Raw genomic sequence first — 20367 nt, 5'->3', positions numbered from 1 at the left:
TATTGTAATATGCTGTCATAAATCGGACATTCCATGGAATGTGGAACGTCCTAGTAATGGCAGTTGAAGATTGGGATGAAGAGCCTGGCGGTGTGTTACCGCCGCAGCTCCGCCAAATAAACTTATTTTACACTTACCTTCTTCGTAGTCGTCCTTCTGTTGATGAAGATGACTACACTGACTTACTCATAAGTCCCTTTTATATGGTACCAAGGATACCCATGGTATGTAAGAAAGTTGGAAAACAATGCTAAAGATGTATTTAGGCAAGAACTAAAAATGCATTTTCCATGGAAAGTGTGACTGAACCATAACTAAACAGAGGTGAGTTTCATTTAATGTGTGATACGTTTGTCTATGGAATTGCGTTTACTAATATAATTCATGAAATATTTTAGCATTTCACTCGAGCAATGCCGAACTATCAACTGCTCCTTCAAGACAGTCACATTCCCCGACAATTGGAAGCGTGCCAAAGTCAACCCCCTTCTAAAGAAGCCCTCCACAGACCCGACGGACCTCAAGAACTTCAGGCCCAACTCACCACTTCCTTTTGCTGCCAAAGTCATCGAAAAGGCCATCAACACCTCTTAATCTGGCTACTGCAGCAAGCACAGCACAGAGACTGCCCTCCTCGCTGCCACCAATGACATCCACGCCCTCCTCGATCAAGGCCATATGGCAGCCCTCATCCTCTTGGACCTATCAGCAGCTTTCGACACCATCTCACACCGCACACTAGGCACCTGGCTCCATATCACCGGCATCCAAGGAAAGGCCTTAGACTGGATACGATCTTTCCACTCAGGCAGAACAGAGAGAATAAGACTCCCACCCTTCCTCTGAGAATCAACATAGATCAGATGCAGAGTACCCCAAGGATCCTCCCTCAGCGCCCCACTCTTCAATGCCTACATGGCCCCCCTTGCAACCACCGTCAGAAACCAAAGGCTCAATATAGTCTCCTATGCCGACAACACCCAGCTCATCCTCTCCTTCACCAATGAACCCGACATCACCAGGCACAACTTCCAAGAAGGGATGAAAGCCGTCATGACCTGGATGAGGAACAGCTGCCTGAAGCTCAACTTGGAGAAAACAGCAGTCCTCATCCTCGGATCCACCCCTCTGCATGGGACGACACCTGGTGGCCCCCCACCGGCGTAAAGCCACCCACCCCAACGGACCATGCACGCAACATTTGCTTCGTACTTGACTGTTCACTCACAATGAATCACCAGATCAATGCAGTATCCTACATATGCTTCAACACCCTCCGCATATTTCACAAGATGTTCAAGTGGATCCCCCCGACTCCAGGAAAACCATCACTCATGCACTCATCACCAGTAAACTGGATTACGGCAACACCATTTACACCAGAATCAACACAAATCTCCTACGCAAACTCCGGACCATCCAGAACGCCACTGCCAGATTTATCCTCGATATCCCACAGCACAACCACATCACTCAACACCTCCGCGACCTCCACTGGCTCTCTGTCGAAAGAAGAATAACCTTCAAGCTGCTCACACACACCTACAAGCCCCACACAACACCAGACCCCAATACCTCAACCACCGTATCTCCTTCCATGCCCCCAAGAGAAACCTCTGCTCAGCCGCCCTCTCCCTAGCCACCGTCCCGTGTTTTTATGGCACCAGAGCAGGTGGAAAATCCTTCTCGAACCTCGCAGCCAAGACCTGGAACAAACTCCGCTTCACCTCCGACGGAGCTCAACAGTGCAGCAATTCAGGAAGGACCTCAAGACCTGGCTCTTCGAATGACCCTAATGGAGCTGTTCATACCCACCCCTAGCACCCTGTGACCTTTACGGGTGAGTAGTGCACTCTGCAAACCCCGTGATTGATTGATTGATTGATTGAACATAAAGCATTGTTCTTTGGAGTTACGGGTAAGAGAGAAGGATGAATTGCACACTCTACATCCAGGACACCTGGGATAAAATCCTGACTTCCCCTTGACAAAACTGTGAGATACACGGCATCCCAATTTACTTCACTTTGTATTACTAGGTCGTAGCCTACCAGACAGCAGCTGTCTGGTTTGCTAAATACATCTTGGGACATTGAGAAATCTGACCTAGGAATGCATTCGACCCATTGCTGACCATTGACTTTGGGGTTTGTAATTCACATTTTCTGGCTTTCTATGCTGGTTTTATTTGCTTTATGCTGTCCAGCTCGATGTCGGTCCTCCCGTTGCCTAAACCTTGTTTACTGTATTCTTCCACTGGCTCACTTTCTGTGAACATCCCTCTAAATCTTGTTATCTTGTCACATTTGCTATGAATTTAAAGACAGAGGTCAAATGTCAAGTGCTCTCTTCCAAGGAGCTTGATGTTTACTTTTCTTTCTCTGACTTCAAAGTGAGAGAATTTATGTGACTATCCTGATGAGTATCAATGTAAGAGTAGAGGGTGTATGCCACTCTACTCCACTCTATGCCCTTCCACTCTAAAACACTCTATGACACGCCACTCGACTTTACGCCACTCCAATCTATGCCACTCATTTAAAGATACTCTACACCAATGCATCCCAATCTACCTTACGCCACTCCACTTCGCAACTATCTACTCCAATCTACTCCACTCCAATCTACCCCACTCCGCTCCAACCAGTCTACCCCACTTCACTCCAATCTACCGATCTCCACTCCAATCTACCCCTCTCCAATCTATCCCACCCCTATTTACCCACCTCGATCTGCCCCACTCCACTCCAATCTACCACACTCCACTCAAATCCACCCCACTCCAATCTAACCCACTCCATCCCAATCCACCCTACTCCAATCTACTGTATGCCACTCCACTCCATCTACCCTACTCCTATCTATCCGTCCCCAATCTACCCCACTCCAGTCTCCCCACTCCAATTTAGCCCTATCTACTCCACTCGAATCTACCCCACTCAACCCCACTCAACCCCACTATACCACACTCCACCTCAGTCCAACCTACCCCACAGCCATCTACCCTGCCCCACTCTACCCCACTCCAATCCAACTCTCTCCACTCCAATCTACCCTACCCCACTCCAATCATCCCTCTTCAATATACCCCATTCCAATCTACCCCACTCCAATTTCCCCCACTCCAATCTACCCCACTCCACTCCAATCTATTATTTTATGTTAAAAACTTTTGTTAAGCGCACATTCATCAAGCGGTTTCATGTCGCTGATAAGGCAGAAAGAAGGTTACGGGTAGCTGGAATTAAATGTTATATGATTGAGCAAACAGGTAGGTCTTGGGCATTTTTCTTGAACTCTACATAAGATGGAATCAGTCTAATCTCCACATGGAGAGAGTTCCAGAACTATGGGCCTATGACAGCAAATTGAAGGCCTCCAAGCTTTTTACGTTTAAAAGAGGGAATGGTCAACCAGTTTTGGTGAGAGGAACGCAAAGCCCGGAAGGGGATATATCTTTGAATCCTAGATGAAATAAAAGCAGGACTACTGCCGGGAAGAGCTTTAAAAATGGTGCATCCCAGCTTGAAAGGACACCTTTTGGCCACCGAAAGCCAGGGTAAATTTTTCATTATGGGAGTCACGTGCTGCCGTTTGGGTTGGTGAAAGATGAGTCTGGCAGCTTGGTTTTGAGCCAGCTGAAGGCGTCTTAGTTGATAAGCTGCAATGCCACAGTATAAAGAATTGGCCTGGGGGATACCGTTATCAGCTCCTCTTCTCAGTGCATCTATAACAGTGAGTATAACACATTCCGTGGAGTGGACGGGTCGAAAACCTGTCTGATGCGAGTCCAAGATCTGATAGTGTTCAATAAATGAGCTGAGCCAGTTAGCCACATATGCCTCAAGGACTTTATCCAAATAGGGCAGGAGGGGGATGGGGCGATAATTACTAAGGACTGCCGGGTCTAAATCTTGTTATCTTGTCACATTTGCTATGAATTTAAAGACAGAGGTCAAATGTCAAGTGCTCTCTTCCAAGGAGCTTGATGTTTACTTTTCTTTCTCTGACTTCAAAGTGAGAGAATTTATGTGACTATCCTGATGAGTATCAATGTAAGAGTAGAGGGTGTATGCCACTCTACTCCACTCTATGCCCTTCCACTCTAAAACACTCTATGACACGCCACTCGACTTTACGCCACTCCAATCTATGCCACTCATTTAAAGACACTCTACACCAATGCATCCCAATCTACCCTACGCCACTCCACTTCGCAACTATCTACTCCAATCTACTCCACTCCAATCTACCCCACTCCGCTCCAACCAGTCTACCCCACTTCACTCCAATCTACCGATCTCCACTCCAATCTACCCCTCTCCAATCTATCCCACCCCTGTTTACCCACCACGATCTGCCCCACTCCACTCCAATCTACCACACTCCACTCAAATCCACCCCACTCCAATCTAACCCACTCCATCCCAATCCACCCTACTCCAATCTACTGTATGCCACTCCACTCCATCTACCCTACTCCTATCTATCGTCCCCAATCTACCCTACTCCAGTCTCCCCACTCCAATTTAGCCCTATCTACTCCACTCAAATCTACCCCACTCAACCCCACTCAACCCCACTATACCACACTCCACCTCAGTCCAACCTACCCCACAGCCATCTACTCTGCCCCACTCTACCCCACTCCAATCCAACTCTCTCCACTCCAATCTACCCTACCCCACTCCAATCATCCCTCTTCAATATACCCCATTCCAATCTACCCCACTCCAATTTCCCCCACTCCAATCTACCCCACTCCACTCCAATCTATTATTTTATGTTAAAAACTTTTGTTAAGCGCACATTCATCAAGCGGTTTCATGTCGCTGATAAGGCAGAAAGAAGGTTACGGGTAGCTGGAATTAAATGTTATATGATTGAGCAAACAGGTAGGTCTTGGGCATTTTTCTTGAACTCTACATAAGATGGAATCAGTCTAATCTCCACATGGAGAGAGTTCCAGAACTATGGGCCTATGACAGCAAATTGAAGGCCTCCAAGCTTTTTACGTTTAAAAGAGGGAATGGTCAACCAGTTTTGGTGAGAGGAACGCAAAGCCCGGAAGGGGATATATCTTTGAATCCTAGACGAAATAAAAGCAGGACTACTGCCGGGAAGAGCTTTAAAAATGGTGCATCCCAGCTTGAAAGCACACCTTTTGGCCACCGGAAGCCAGGGTAAATTTTTCACTATGGGAGTCACGTGCTGCCATTTGGGTTGGTGAAAGATGAGTCTGGCAGCTTGGTTTTGAGCCAGCTGAAGGCGTCTTAGTTGATAAGCTGCAATGCCACAGTATAAAGAATTGGCCTGGGGGATACCGTTATCAGCTCCTCTTCTAAGTGCATCTATAACAGTGAGTATAACACACTCCGTGGAGTAGACGGGTCGAAAACCTGTCTGATGCGAGCCCAAGATCTGATGGTGTTCAATAAATGAGCTGAGCCAGTTAGCCACATATGCCTCAAGGACTTTATCCAAATAGGGCAGGAGGGGGATGGGGGGATAATTACTAAGGACTGCCGGGTCTGCACCCGGTTTCTTCAAAATGGGGATGATTTCCGCACTTTTAAATAAGTCAGGGACAATGCCGAGATTAAGTGAATTGTTAAGAAACGATAGAGGGGGATCAGGACAGATAGAGAAAGCTTCTCGAAGAATGCGGGGGGGACAACAATCAGTGGGGGAGCCAGAGTCAACATTTTTGAGTAAACCAAGAAAGGTCTCCTTCGAGATCAAAGGAATGTAGTACAACTGGTTTTCGTTCTGACAGGTGTTCAAATCATAAGTGGAGGAACTGGATGGGGGAATACTGGTTTTGATGACTGTGATTTTCTCAAGAAAAAAGGAGTTCAGGGAGTCCCAAAGACTCTGTGTAGGAACTGGCTTAAGCATGATCCTGTCTGATTTAGAAAGCTCGTTCACAATAGAGAAGATTTCTTTAGGTTTATTAGATGAATTAAGAATTTTATTTGAAAAATAATCTTCCTTGGTTCGAAGAATCTCCTTTTCGTATTCTTTCTGGAGAGCTGCATATATAGCCCTCTTATCAGGGAGATAGTGATGTCTCCAACTGCTTATTTTTTAAGTCATCAGTGAACCATCGTTGGGCATCATGGGGTCTTAGAAAAGTAATTTTCTTGAGAGGAGCAGTGCGATCACTGACCCGCTCGAGCCAGATCTTGATGCTCTCTGCCTGGGTCTGAAATGCCTCCTGTGCAGATGGGGCTGTGTCAATTAGCAGCGATCAGAATTGAACAGTAATCATACGTCTCCAATTTCTTGACAGGACGTTCTTTAAATCTTGTGGTTTCGAAGGGGAGGCAACAATGACAGAGAACGTTATTAGAGAATGATTAGACCAAATGCAGGGAGAAATCGATGGAGTAGAGATCTCCAGGTTGGATGTCCATATTTGGTCAAGGACATGGCCTTTTATATGTGTTGCAGCCTTGACGTGCTGGGTGCAATTCATCCCAGTTAAAAGCTTGGTCAATTCCATTGAGCTAGGGCACTCTCCTGCATCATTAGGCCAGTAATTGAAATCCCCAATTATCAGGATTCTGGCGTTGTTGATGGCAAAGTGAGATATAATTTCGCCCAACGCTTGGGGAAATGTAGGCACATGTTGAGGCGGTCTATAAAAGAGGGCACAGATAAATGGGGGATTCAAATTTTAAGACTAAGCTGTCAACTGAGGGTGGGCCCTTGATTACCAAGGAGGTAAACAGTCACCATCTTTTCCTGAAGGACAGTTGGCCTGCAAGATGTAGTACTTGTCCGGTACTGCGGCCAAGATATCGGGGACGGATTCCTCAGTCAACTACGTTTCTGTGAGAAGAAGAATATCAGGCTTGTCAGAATCTAAGAGCTGAAAAATTTCCAGCTGGTGCCTCACCATTGATCGGGTATTCAAATAATGAACTATAAGGCCCTTTGGCTCCTGGATAGTTTGAGTTACAGGAACAGGATATGAAGGTGTGCTGAGTGAGGGATATATTTTAATGTCAATTTCAGGGAAAGTGTGTCTAAAAGCTAAATTATTCTCTTTCTCTAGAGAGGAGTGGGTGATATAATTAATACAATAGTTATTTCGATAAGAAATAAGTTCCCTGCTAGAATATTGAAGAAAATGGGCATGTGGAGGGGCCCCCGGTCCCGTTCTGGCGCGGACGGGCGCAGACAGGCTTACCTTTGCCGGCAGCACGTCCGAGGGAGCATCTTGTTTAAGTCCATTCACGGCTCCTGCCACCAGCCCGACAGCCAGCCGGAAGTGGGGGTGGAGTGGGTGTGAAGGGGGTGTGGCCTACAGCGTTTCTCCATACAAGCGGCACAAGAATTCGTGACGGACCGGAAACGCTGAACAGCAATTTAGCCTGATGAATGAGCAAATGTGCAAATGCGCCAAGCAGGTCAGTTAAAATTGATGCAATACTTTTTTTAAATCCCGAACTTCTCCCCAAGTTTCTGCTGCCCACCAGTGACAACGCTGGAAGTGCTGGAAAATAAATTGAGACCAATGAAGTGTGCTCTAATCCACCCAGTCTACCCCACGCCACTCTCATCTACTCTACTCCAATTTACCCAACTTCACTCTTCCCTAATGTATCTCACTCCACCCCTATCTCAACTGCTCTCCAATCTATCCAACTCCATACCAATCTACCCCACTCCACTCTACCTCAATATACCCCACTCAAATCCACCTAATCTGCCCCACGCCACTCTACCCTACTCGACCACACTCCATTCCACTCTACCCTATCTACTCCACTTCTCTCCAGTCTATCACATACCACACAAATCTACCCCACTCCAGTCCAATCTAACCCACTCCACTCCAATCCACCCCACTCCAATCTACTTTACCCCACTCCACCCCAAACTACCGTACTCCAACCTACCCCATCCACTTCGCCCCACTTTAATCTACCTCAATCTATTCCATTCCAATCTACTCCACTCCAATCTATCCCACACTACTCTAACTTCATTGCAATCTATTGCATTCCAATCTACCCCACTCTACTCCAATCTACCCCAATCTACTTCACTCCAAACTACCCTACCATAATCCACCCAACATCCCACCCTAATCTACTACACGCTGTTCTACTCCTCTCCACTTCTATCTACCCCACTCTCCTCCAATCCACCCCACTACAATCTACCCCACTCCACTCCAATCTACGCCAATCCACTGCACCACACTTCCCCCAATCTACCCCACTCAATCTACCCCAATATACCCCACTCCAATCTACCTGTTCTACCATACTTCAATATACTCCAATCCACTCCAGTCTTCCCCACTTCACCCCAATTCAATGTACCCCACTCCAATCTACCCCAATCTGCTCCACTCCAATTTACTTCACTCCACTCAACCCCACTCTACCCCAATCTACCTCACTCTACCCCAATCTATCCCACTACAGTCTACCCCACCTCATCTCCAATCTACCCCACCCACTCCAGTCTACTCCTAATTCCCCAATCTACCCAACTCCAACTCAATATAACCCACTACAAACTACCCCCAATCTACCCCCAGTCCATTTCATTCTACCCTATGATCGTCCACCCAATCTACCCCACTCCACTCCAATCTACCTGACTCCACTGCAGTCTACCCCTCTCCACTCCAACCAAGGCCAGCGTACCCCACTCCACTCCAATATATCCCACTCCACTCTACCCCGATCTGCCCTACTCCTATCTATCCCACTGCGATCTACCTCATTTTACTCCACTCCAATCTACCCCACTCCACCCCTCCAATCCAATCTACCACGCTAATCTACGCAACTCCTCCACTCCAATCTACCCCACTCCACCCCACTCAATCTGCCTCAATCTAACTATATCAACCCTTCTCCATTCTACCCTGCTCTACTCCCACTCCACTCAACGGCAATATACCCCACTCCACTCTACCCCAGTCTACCCCATTTCACTCTATCCCACCTCAATCTACCCCGCTCCACTCCCCACCACTTACTTTTAGCCATGCTGAACAGCAGCCACACTGGTGTACATAATGGCTAAAATACATTGCCAAAGCCATTCCGAATAGGTGCGACCTATTGGCTTTGCCAATGCTTGTTTTTCTTAATCAGCCAATTTCAGAGCACATTAAATAAAGTAAGCCGGTTCAGGAGCTATGCAATACATAAACCTGATTTACAGCCTTACAGGTGTAAAAAAATGTTTCACGTTTGTTTTTTGTTGTTGTTTTTTGTAATTTGTTTATTGAATGTTTTGCATTACAATACATCAGTGCTTGAACGAGCCATCCGTGTCACACTATTAGAGCCAATGCTGCAAATTAGAGTATACAGTGACATGGATGGAACATCTAGAGGAGAGGAGAAGGCGAGATGAAATGAAAAAAAAGACGGTTACCTCGCATCTCCTAGTAATAACTGGTGATAAGATACAGCCGTATTTAACGCTAACGATGTCTAACTATGACCGATTTCTCTTGACCCGTTTTAGACTAAATATTGTTTTTAGACTCTTGTCCTTCCCAGTAATGAATTCATGGTCTCAAAATTTGCCTATGTGTCCATGTGATGATTTGTCGTCCCAATCTGATATTCACATCTTATTTTTCTGTAAATTTTATATTTTACCTCGTAGAAAATTCCTTATCCCAATTCTTAAAGAAATGAATTTAAATAGATGTCGCCCAGCATTTTAGAACTTCAGAGAATGGACACTGTTTTAACTGTTGATGTAGTTTTAGGTTTTTTTAAACTCGTTTTTAAATTGCGGAAAACAATTGACTTTAATGAAATATAATGAAATGGTTCTTTTAAAAATTTCCCTGTGTAAATTGTAAATCATGTTGTGAACTTTTATGGTTATTATCTTTTAACCGAATAAAGTACTTTTTGACTTTGACTTGAGTATACAGTGTGCCAACAAATATATAAAACAAGTATAAGGCAAATGCCACTTATAACACAGGGAAAAGAAAAGAAACCCCCTCCCCTCCCCGCTCCCACCTCTGGCACTGCAACAATATATGACCTATATAAATAAAGCGTCACTACTTACTAGAGGTACACGTTTGTTTAATAAACGTATAAGCCCTATACATAGAGCCCATGACTAACTGACGTCCTGGATAGCTCCTGGTAACGGTGGCAGGAAATGTAGATATTCTTGGCCAGTTTATGTTTAAAAGCATATTACATTACTTACCATAACTGTGAATTAATGCAGTGACATACCTGTATGTACTTTTTTTTTTAACTCCAAAATGTAATTCGTGCGATTTAAAGAGTCTTTATCATATTTTTTCATGACATGTGTTACCTCCCTTACAGGCTGATTTTTTTTGCTGGCTCGGCTGTTAGACCCTGACTCAGCACCGACTCTCTCTCTTTGAAGCTGCTCATTTACTCATAAAGCAGATTATCTTCAAACTTTCGCGCAGTGCAAAACTCTGACCCTGGGGAAGCCCCGGGGTGACCCTCTGATGTCACAGAGGTCTGTATAGGCACTTGGGTGTGGGATTGGTTGGCAGCTGTGTGACATCACGGAAGGCGTGGCTCGAGCTGGAAACATGGCTCCTGTGGCAGGGGAAGCGATGGCCGACCGGGGGCTAAAGAACATCGTCTGGCAGAGTAAGTGTGCCTTACCTAGGGGCGTCCCAAGCCGCAGGGGGCGCTGACCGCCCGGGGAGCGCAGCCACCGTACCGTGAGCCTGGAGAGCGTCATGCTCCAAGGCGGCGAGCGATGAAGCAGCGGAAAAGCCAACCACCTCATCTGTCTTCTAGGGCGGAGGCTTCCGTGCCATACAGATGCCCGGCGGTGCTCCCGGGAGCACCCACCGAGGCCTGTGTGAGCGACGGGGTGTGGGTGAATGAAAGACAGGAGGGGCGCACGTAGGAGGGCCGGGCATTAGCAGCTGCTCAGACACTTGTTGATATCCATTTCCTGCGCTCAGTAGCGCTGCTTTAGTGGAGCCCAGGACTCCTGTCACAGGCTGACACCAAACACCCTATATGAGGCTCACTAGGGAAATGGAGCCGAAGGATCATTGTAATAAAAAAAAAAGATTTTTTCCTGTCCATTCCTCACTCCTGCGTGCTTTGTTGGATTTTGTGTCTATGTAACCTTCATTTTTAGTCTCCTGTTTTTCATTGTAATGTTTTATTGTGTGTCCACTGTTCTCTTGTAACGTAACTGGCTCTATTGTACAGCGCTCTGACACCTCCGGTTAATGTCCGCGCTTTATAAAAATGCAAAAAAATAAAAGGGCTGAAACTTTACAGGGGTCTGTCTGTGAGACATGGCTGCCTTCAGTAGTGCACCCGGGGGAGGGGTCTGCAGGCGACTGTCAACATATCACACCTCACCTAGATGCTTGCGTTAAAAGACAGCAGCCAGAGTTGAGGGTGCAATGGGACGCGAGGGCCCTCCTACAGTACTGGGTTGCACTGTGTTATGGCTGTAATAACGGGTTACGTGATTCATTCACAAATGGCTAACTTTTTTTGGCGCAGGAACATTTTCAGTGTCAACACTCAGAATGGGAAATAGAGGGCAGTCTTTTGTGGTCAAGCACGAATGGCATTTTAGGTGGCCGGGAAAGTGCACCACGTTATTTTTTCAAACAACTTTTCAAAAATAATTTTAAGCTATTTGACATATTACATTGCAAGGTAATGTGAATTCATAACCTTAATAGAGTAGTGTGTTTGGTACATTGCTTTTTTTTAATGAAAGTGTTGTAAGCCGCATGTATGAACAATTTCATTCTCTCCAGAAGTAAACTCTAAATTATTCATGGTAGGCATTCCATCGACTTTAATCTTACAAAGCGTTGTTGGCGAGGATCCTAGTGTTCGTATTCTGGTACAAAACGATCCCTGTGATATTAAAGTAAACTTCAGTATCACTGGAGTCCTTGACCAGAATATTGTGTTGTATGTAATGCATTTACATATCGCTTACTACCCCTGATGAGGCGTCAAGATGCTTTTTCGGCCAGTAGCACACTACTCCGGAACCCAAAAGGATTAGTGGTGAATTAGTATAGTGAAATATGAAATTAATTTGAGCTGTGAATGTTAGTCTGTTATTTGGATTGAGAAGGATAGTGGAGGGATAGAAGCGGGAAGGGTTAAGATTTATATAGTGCTTGCTCTCCCATATGAGGTGTTGAAGCACTTTTCAGTAAGTAGCACGCTACTCCGGACCCCAAACAGGATTAGTGGGGAATTAGTATAGGGAAATATGAAAATAATTTGAGCAATGGACATGTTAGTCAATTATTTGGATTGAAAAGGAATAGTGGGGAGATAGAAGAGGGAACGGTGTAGATCGTTTTTTTGTGAGTTAATAGCAGTACGAGGGGGTTTGTTTTGTGAGTTGACAGCAGTACAAGGGGGTTTGGGATGAGTGAAGGGGAGGTGGAGGGGGAAGAGTCAGAAGGAAGAGTTTAAAAATGCTTGTTTTGGAGATCTGAATAGTAAAAGAGGTATGAGATGCTGCAAGGAAAGCTAGAGGAGGGAAGAGTCAAGAAAGGGTTATTCTGGGGATGATAGTAGTGGTATGGGTTTTGGGATGAATGAGAGTGTGGAAGTAGAACATATATTGAGAGATATATGGGGTTAGAAATAGGGTACTGCATTGGAAAGTAGAAGAATTAGGTTTGAGGTGAGTCAGAGTTGAGGTAGAGGATATATTGAGAGCGGTATATGGTGAGAAATAGGGTAGTGCTTTGGAGAGAGTAGTAGAATGAGGTTTGAGAAGAGCCAGTGGAGGTAGAGCTACATTACAAAACTCCCTTCATAAATACTTGTGAAAGTTGGAGGACAGTGAGGGAGAGCAAGGCATAGGCAGCCAGTAGGGTTTCCCCTTGCTTTATGCACTGTATTACATTGTGATGTGAAGTATTTCTTTTTTCAAAAAGAAACGCACTGGGATAACATTTACTTATTGGGTCTGCTGAGTGGTTGTTGAGCTCTGAGGACCTGATTTGTAAAGGCAAACCTACACGTTTGTGCAAGTCCATGACCCCTAAACCACAGGGGAGTACTCTGAATTGGTAATGGTCATTGTTGACAAAGAAGGAATAGTTTCTTAACCTGTAACTCCTCTTCTCTTGTAGGGGAAATTCCATTCTAGTCATAAGCACGTAGTCAAAAGATCTAGTAAACATTCTGCAGCACATCTTATAAAGAGTGAAGTTCAGTTCTCTTAAGTAGAGACCTGGCATCATGCTTTCTTCGAAGTGACAGACTTTAACCAGTTCAATTCCCTTACAGTCACGGAACTAACAGATTCCAAATCGCATAACTACGAACAAACCATAACATGTAACTGAAATATTTGCTTCTAGGTTGCATACAGTTAATACCACTACTACAATAAACAATTGTCTTCATACCAGTACCAGAATCAATATGTCATATAGTCCTGTCGGCGTCGCAGCAGCAGGTCTGAAAATATTTTAAATACAAACATTTATATTGAAGCCATTTTGAAGACTCAATGAAGCAAAAAATACATTTCTGCTCGAACAACGTACAACCATTTTCACAGTAAGGGCACGGACATCGTGTTTGTAAACTACTTTATGTAAAGCAAAAATCGCAGTCCTCGGGTACTACATCTCTTCAGCTGTTGAAACTTCTCTTTTTCCAGATCCTTTGGAAACATACATGGTTTATTAATGGCCAGGGCTCCAGGTACGACTTTGAACCTGGACTATTTTAATCCGTACTTTAGTTGCCTCATCCCAAATTTTGGGTGTTAACATATTGCCGTACTGTAATATATAAAAGACATGGTCATCTTGACGAGGCAGTAGTTGGCACAATATTTCTTTTATCTACTTGTTAATAAAATTGTTTTGTATGACTTTTTGAGGCACATACCAGAATGGAAGACTGTTTTATTGTTTACGGACATTATACTGGATTGTTTATTCCGTGGCTTCCTGAAGAAGGCGACCAGCTGAAATGTGCATTGAAAAATATTTTCATTGGCATAGGCTACAATTGTGTAACAATCATTGTAGTATCAGAACAATCATTCTTCTGTACGGTATATGACCATAATTGATGTTATCCTTATTAGTCTGTATGAGAGATGTGCAAATGTATGAATGTATGAGGATGGGTGAGTAAGATACAAGAATCAACTGCATTTATCCCATTGGAAATTATATATGATGATACTTTATTTTTGTAAAAGGAATATAACATAGATACAGTGATATCTCTATTTTATCATAATAATATTTTTGCATCTACTTGTCTCTCTGTCCGACTTAGTATGTTCCTTTTACCTTGTTGTATTCAGCAATTCCCTAGATTTTTCTACAGTTTATTTATATTATTCCTGCCTTGGGCAAGTTATCTTGTAGCAGGTACCCCTCTTTCTTTTCCCTAGCAGGCTACTGCACTGACAAAGGGTGAATACACTGCAAATAGAAATATACAAAATTAAAACTAAGTTAATATCCTTGGGCCGTAGCTAAAGGGGCTGCCTTGGTACTTTGATGGAGTACATATAGAAAATGTGGTAACTTGCTGTTACTTTAGTGTTTTAATATAATATAGACTGAGGTGGAAAGACTTATGAAATGACATTCTATCCAGAAAGTGAAAGTTGTGATGTGATTCCGTGCTATGTATCATGAATGCACAATAAGGATCTTGAAGGCCAGTTGTGCCATGGGTATCAACTTGGATTAGAGTGGGGACTCCATCTAGCTTCCAGACCATCCTGAGAGTGACCTTAGTGTTTAAGTAGCCACAGGAATTGACTCAGCAATTTTCTGGTTAAACACCAACATATTTATCAAATGACGTATAAGTAGAATACATCTACTTCTCTTCAGCATCCTAGTATGCATGTCTCGTAAAACTTTATCTTACCAGGATATCATTGGTTTCAACTGTACTCCAATATATATTTTTTAATGTGAGTTCACCTAAACCTCCAAACTCATGCAGTGGTTTTGGTATGTGAATCTAAGGTTCTAAAGGTAGCTGATTAAATGAGTGAGTAGAGAACAAGACTCTTTAACACAGTGGCTGCAGTTATCATGGGTACAGCACCTAATATGTCTATGCCTTGGTAACATAACCTTTTTAACAGCAACAGTCCTCCCCATGATGAACCGCTCTAGCCCAGTCTTGAATTCAACCATGTTGGAAGGTTTCTGCTGTACTACATTTACATTGTCTTCCAATGCCTTAACCCGTTGCGTGCTTCTGTCAACCAACGGCCGGCGCGTGCACTACCTCCGTAGTGCTGCGCACATCCTTTTGGCCTACGCGACCGCGCCCACTCATTAAAGGTGCCGCAGCGGAATCTCCGCAGTGGTAAAAGGGTTAATACAATTCTAGTCTAGTTTTACAGGTATTCTAACCCCTTTATCCTTGGAGGTGTATATAGATATGTGTAAGGAGCAAAGCTATGTTCTCTCTTTGTAAAGTATAAGATGTAAAGTACACCCAACATACTTTATAAGAATATTGCAAGTCACAGGTGAGTTCCATAACCATATAGAAGAACGAGACTGAAGGCCCAGTCCCCTTATAAGGTTACAGAACTCTGAGGTGACTTGCACTATACTTATCATGTACACTAGGGGGACTTTATCCCTTATAATACATGGCCATGCCATCAACTTTCCCACAATTCACCTAAAACCTTGGTGTGTAGCTCTTTCATATAAAAGATCGAGCATGTATGCAAACATGAAGAATAAAACATCCAGTGCAAAATTAACCATATCAAAAACCTGTTAAATAACAGTTAAAAACAAGTCAGTTTATAAGCTTGGAGTAGCTTGGAATGTGTAGAAACATGCAGAAAGATTTGAGCTTTTCTTCATCTAATAGAGAAAAAAATAAACATTCTCTCTTCTTGTCATTGTAAGATATTAAAATTGAGCTGAAGGAAGAAAAGTAACATTCGGTTTTTGTTGCTTTAAACAGGTACTTCATTTGTGTTCTGTGATCTGACTTACCTTTTACCTTGGCTGCTGACAGCAGGCATTGTGATGTCAGAACTCAGCTGTAATAACTTGTATTGGTCGCGTTCTGACATATTTTTTATAATCGGCAACTGAGTGTGTCACTAGTTTCAGATTATAGAGAAATTAAAGACGTGCAATTATGCAGGGGTTGCAAAATCCCATGTATTATAATTTAATTACCTCACTCCCTAAAGGGAGACTGGGTGATCCCAGAGTGAATGTTACACCTATCCCTCTATTACGCTCTTAAATTGTGAATGAATATTTTGGTAAATGTTAATGCTGCAAGTTTTCAATCTGTTATGCTCAAGATCATGGACATGATTTTCGGTGGTCTTTATGTTCTTCAAATGTGTACATCTTCTTGGGTATACCTGGGTATGACTAGCCTAAAGGAAGTACTATTGTTAACCCTTTGTACAGGAAGCCCTTTTATCAGTTGACCTGGTTTGTTTGTGATCTGGCATTGAGGCATTTTGGGTTTGCTGTATACTTTCTGAAGGGGGGTCTATAACTGTGCAGTTGCAATAGTGATAACAAATGGCATTTTTTCATATTTTTCTAGATTGCAATGTGAAAAGTGTCAGGGATGTCCACTCTCTCCTTTCTTTTTAACATAATTTTGACATCTTTCTCAACTTGTAATGTATATTCTTGAAATAGATTGCTTGAAGAGTCCTTTTAAAACGTGAGGATCGAAGTCGCCAGGCAAGTTGTTAATATATTAGGGCATTAACATTGTCAGCAAAGAAGAGAAAGTGACTCAAGGTGGTTTTTCTGAAGTTCTTGCATTGAAAAGAGGACTCCATTAGTTGGTTTGGTGCATGATTAGGTGTTTGAGGTGCACCTTATATATCTAAGATGTTGCCTGCCTAGATATTTGTTTTTTTCCCAGTGTAGTCAATGTGTTAATCAAAAATAGTTTCTAAGAGGCAATTAGGATTTTTAAAGAAGTGGATCAAATGTTTCTAGGGTTTATTTGAAGTTGGATGTAAGGGGATTTGCCTTCCTTAAACTGAAGCTGTTTCAGATATCCTTATGCTGCATCATTTGTCTAATGCCCTCATTAAGAGTTGGCTGGACTTTTGTAGTGGAGAAGCGAGGGGGTGGCTGAAAGGAAATTTACCAACTGCATCTCAGCTACAATCAATCAGGATTTATAAAGCAGGGCTAATCGACCCGATAAGGTATCTAGGTTCTTGCAGGTCCCCGGAGGCTGAATCGAATTGCCATGTCTTGAGGGCCATTTGGAATTCTGGAAGTGAGCTGACGTTCAAGGTCTTTGCTGCAATATGGGAGAAGGAACGTCCTCCAATTCTGCTTCGGTAGAGGCGGGGTGTATGGGCAAGTGAAAGGGAAGCGGAGTGTAGTCTACTCAATAGTTGGTGGAAGAATTCTGCAAAGTCCAGCTATTACGAGTATTTTTCCAAAATGAGGAATATCTGCTCACACCTGGGTTTACCTGGTATGTTACTGTGCAGTTTTTCAACATCTCTGTGAGAAATCTATGTACGTTTGGTAGAACGTGTATGTGGGACTGCCAGTTGCATGTAGACGGCTGGGAAGGAGGCACAGTGGCTCGAGGCACATTTGTACCTGTCCAAGGGGAGCATTGTAGTCTCTACTTTGGCATGGAGCGATCAGGCCTGTAGTTTTCAGACCTGATAATTCCGGGCTTTTGCACACTTGTAATTTTGACTTGTTATTTTACTTGGAGGTAGCACAATGGGTGAAACTGCATAGCTCGTAATGAGGGCCTAGATGTCTTAGTCTGACTTGTCCTCACCATTCCTCCCACCCCCAGCTGAATGCTGTTTAATGATGGGCTGTTTTACCTGTCACAAAAGAACATGTACTTTCTGTAGACCAGTATAGGTCTTCTATGGAGTTCCCAGCATAGCGAGAAGAAAACTTTCACTCTGAGGAACAAGTGTGGAGACATATAAAGTGATGATGGTATTCTCTCCACTCAAGTCCTTTTACAGAGCAGTGCAAATATTAACCTTAATGGGAAGACGATTTTGTAGGGACGTGAATGTCTCCTGCATGCCATACAGTAGTGTTCCCCTGCCCTAAGTGCCTGCCTGTGAGTGTCTGGTATCCTGTTTTTTTTATTTTTGACTCTTGTCTCTCATTAACCTAGTTTGTGCCTAGAGGCCTAGGTCTGTCTCTTGACATAAGTTCTGTTACCTGGAGGGGCACACCAAACATGCCCTTGTTTGGTTGACAGCGGACTACTGTCTCTGTCCTGAGTTTAGCACCTAGTGCGGTGGTGGCAACATACTGTGCTCTGTGAATACGTAGTCGTAACCAGATCTTTTTATCTGAGTCACTGGAGTGGAGACTTACCAACCCACTCATATAAGGGTTTGCTTCTGAGTTCTAACCCGGATAATTGCTGTAACATCCAAGCGTATGAAGTGTGTTTGCAGTGTATGTATGAGTGACCTGGTGTAATAGAGCTCTGCAGGTTCTATTTTGGGAGCCCCCTCTGTTCCTGTCTGAGGTGAGTTTTTTATTTTTCTAGACACTGGAAGTGTTTTGCTGATTTTCCTGAAGCTGGAGGATGAAGATGTAGACACTGCAGTGAGGATAGAGGAGACAAGGCTCCTTTAGAAATCCTATTAGGTTCTTTTGCACGAGGGGCTGCTGATTAGTCTTCCTGTAGCATTTGGCAAATGGTGCGGTTGCAAGGTGAGACTGTAATCACTGTTCAGAGTGAGAACGTTTCTTTAGGTGAGGCCAGCCTTTTGTCTCATCCCTGGTCGCAGTTCACTGTGGCTATTGATAGTTACATGCAGAAAGATTACAACACTTTGTCTCTATTGTGGGTACTCGAAGCTGGAGACTACCCTGCTGTGAGGAGCATCATTCTACTCAAAAGTTGTGTCTAGAGAACAGCATAGAAAGGAGAACCCGCCCTCAAGACCCTCTTCCCCCAACCTGCAGATATCCCCTATCTACGTTGGCTGTTTAGACTTAGTAGCCTCTGCCCTCTTCTAGTTCCATATCCAAGTTCTCTTCAGCCAAGGATAGAAGTGCTCTGTAGAGTACTCCAAGGATTGTTGTGCAACTAGAGCTGGTGTCTGACTGACAGTCAGCTTCCTGGAGGAAATGGTACATCACCTGGAGTTTTGTCTTCATGGAAAAAATGATTTCTCTAGCGGAAGTAAGCTCCTAGAAGCCAGCCTGCTGCTAAGAGAGGGAACAAGCCTGCCAACCCTGCAGAGCTCTGACTGACCTAAAAGCTCCTGAGTAGTTTGACTACCAGTGGTGTGCAGGTCCAAAGGACAAAGAATGACTAAGGTGATTGATCTACGTGCACTGAGAAGTGTGGTTATCTGTCTCAGTGAAAGCAGTGTCAGGATGGAATACTTTACAGCAGTCGTCACCTCTGCCTTAAAGAAGTTGTTTTTAAGGTGGGATGTTATGCCCAAGGTATCTGTTCTGGCCCTGCTGAAGCAATCAAAGTGTGCCTGAGAGTAACCCTAGCATCACACTCAAGATCCTTGCTGCGACTGCACTTGTGCTGGCATGACCTCTGACCCCTGGTGGTGCACCTCACCTGTGGCCCAATGGTCCACCACTTACCCAGAGACATGAAAGGATGTTGTACAGTGTCTTTCTCTATCATCCTGCTGCAGCCATCCGGATTGTGGGCTGAGCCTCAAGCTGGTACATCTTCTGGAAGCCGAAGTAAAGAAATGCGGATACTGCAGGCTCCCACTGGCTGCCTTAAATGGTCTCTGAAGCCTTTATTATGGTGAAACTGTATTAAACAGTAACTTGTTAAGTAACCTAGAGCTACAAACTGAACTCACAGGTAATCTGTGCATATGGCTTGCCCAGGTACCGGTCCTTGATTTGTATTTGTTACTTGTATGGTGGAATATTCTATTTTAAGTGTTTAGGTTAAAGTTCTTTATGAAAGTAAAACACTGGGCATGACAATCACTTATTGTGCTGCTGGGTTATTGATGAGTTCTGAGCTTGTGTGTCCCCACACTACTTCTCTGAGAAGCCTGTGACCACTCACCATTGCTTCCACTGAGAGCCAAGTGCAGAAGGGGTTATTTTTTGCTCAGTTGTCGGGGATAGTAGGACAGACCCCTGAACATCCGAGGCTACCAATCTCAGTCTCAACTGTTGCCCCTGCTGACACCATGGTCCCCTCAACAGCATCTGGCAAGTATGTTTTGAATTTAGTACAACATGCTTTGGCATAGACGCTTCTTTGTTCATTTTTCCACTTTCAGGAACGTATATTGCTTGTCTGGTGATGACTGGTGTTTATCAGCTGCTGTATAAATTTCCCATGTTCAAAATGGCTTGTGGGCAAGGACATGAGCACAAGT

The 20367-nt window shown here is 44.0% G+C and overlaps 1 protein-coding gene across 1 annotated transcript in view; it reads left to right on the top strand.

Moving 5' to 3' along the window:
* The first annotated feature begins 10501 nt into the window (after nt 1-10501).
* The window catches only part of STXBP3 (syntaxin binding protein 3), a 191422-nt gene continuing 181556 nt past the window's right edge, over nt 10502-20367 (top strand). Inside the window, exon 1 of the mRNA XM_078668314.1 lies at nt 10502-10637. Within this exon, the coding sequence (XP_078524440.1) occupies nt 10577-10637 (61 nt within the window). The 5' untranslated portion in view covers nt 10502-10576. The remainder of the gene's footprint in view (nt 10638-20367) is intronic.

This window comes from Lissotriton helveticus, chromosome 1_2 (genome assembly GCF_964261635.1).
Source record: "Lissotriton helveticus chromosome 1_2, aLisHel1.1, whole genome shotgun sequence".
Lineage (NCBI taxonomy): Eukaryota > Metazoa > Chordata > Amphibia > Caudata > Salamandridae > Lissotriton > Lissotriton helveticus.
Note: the sequence above shows the minus strand (reverse complement) of the source record. Positions and strands in the feature narration are given on the sequence as shown.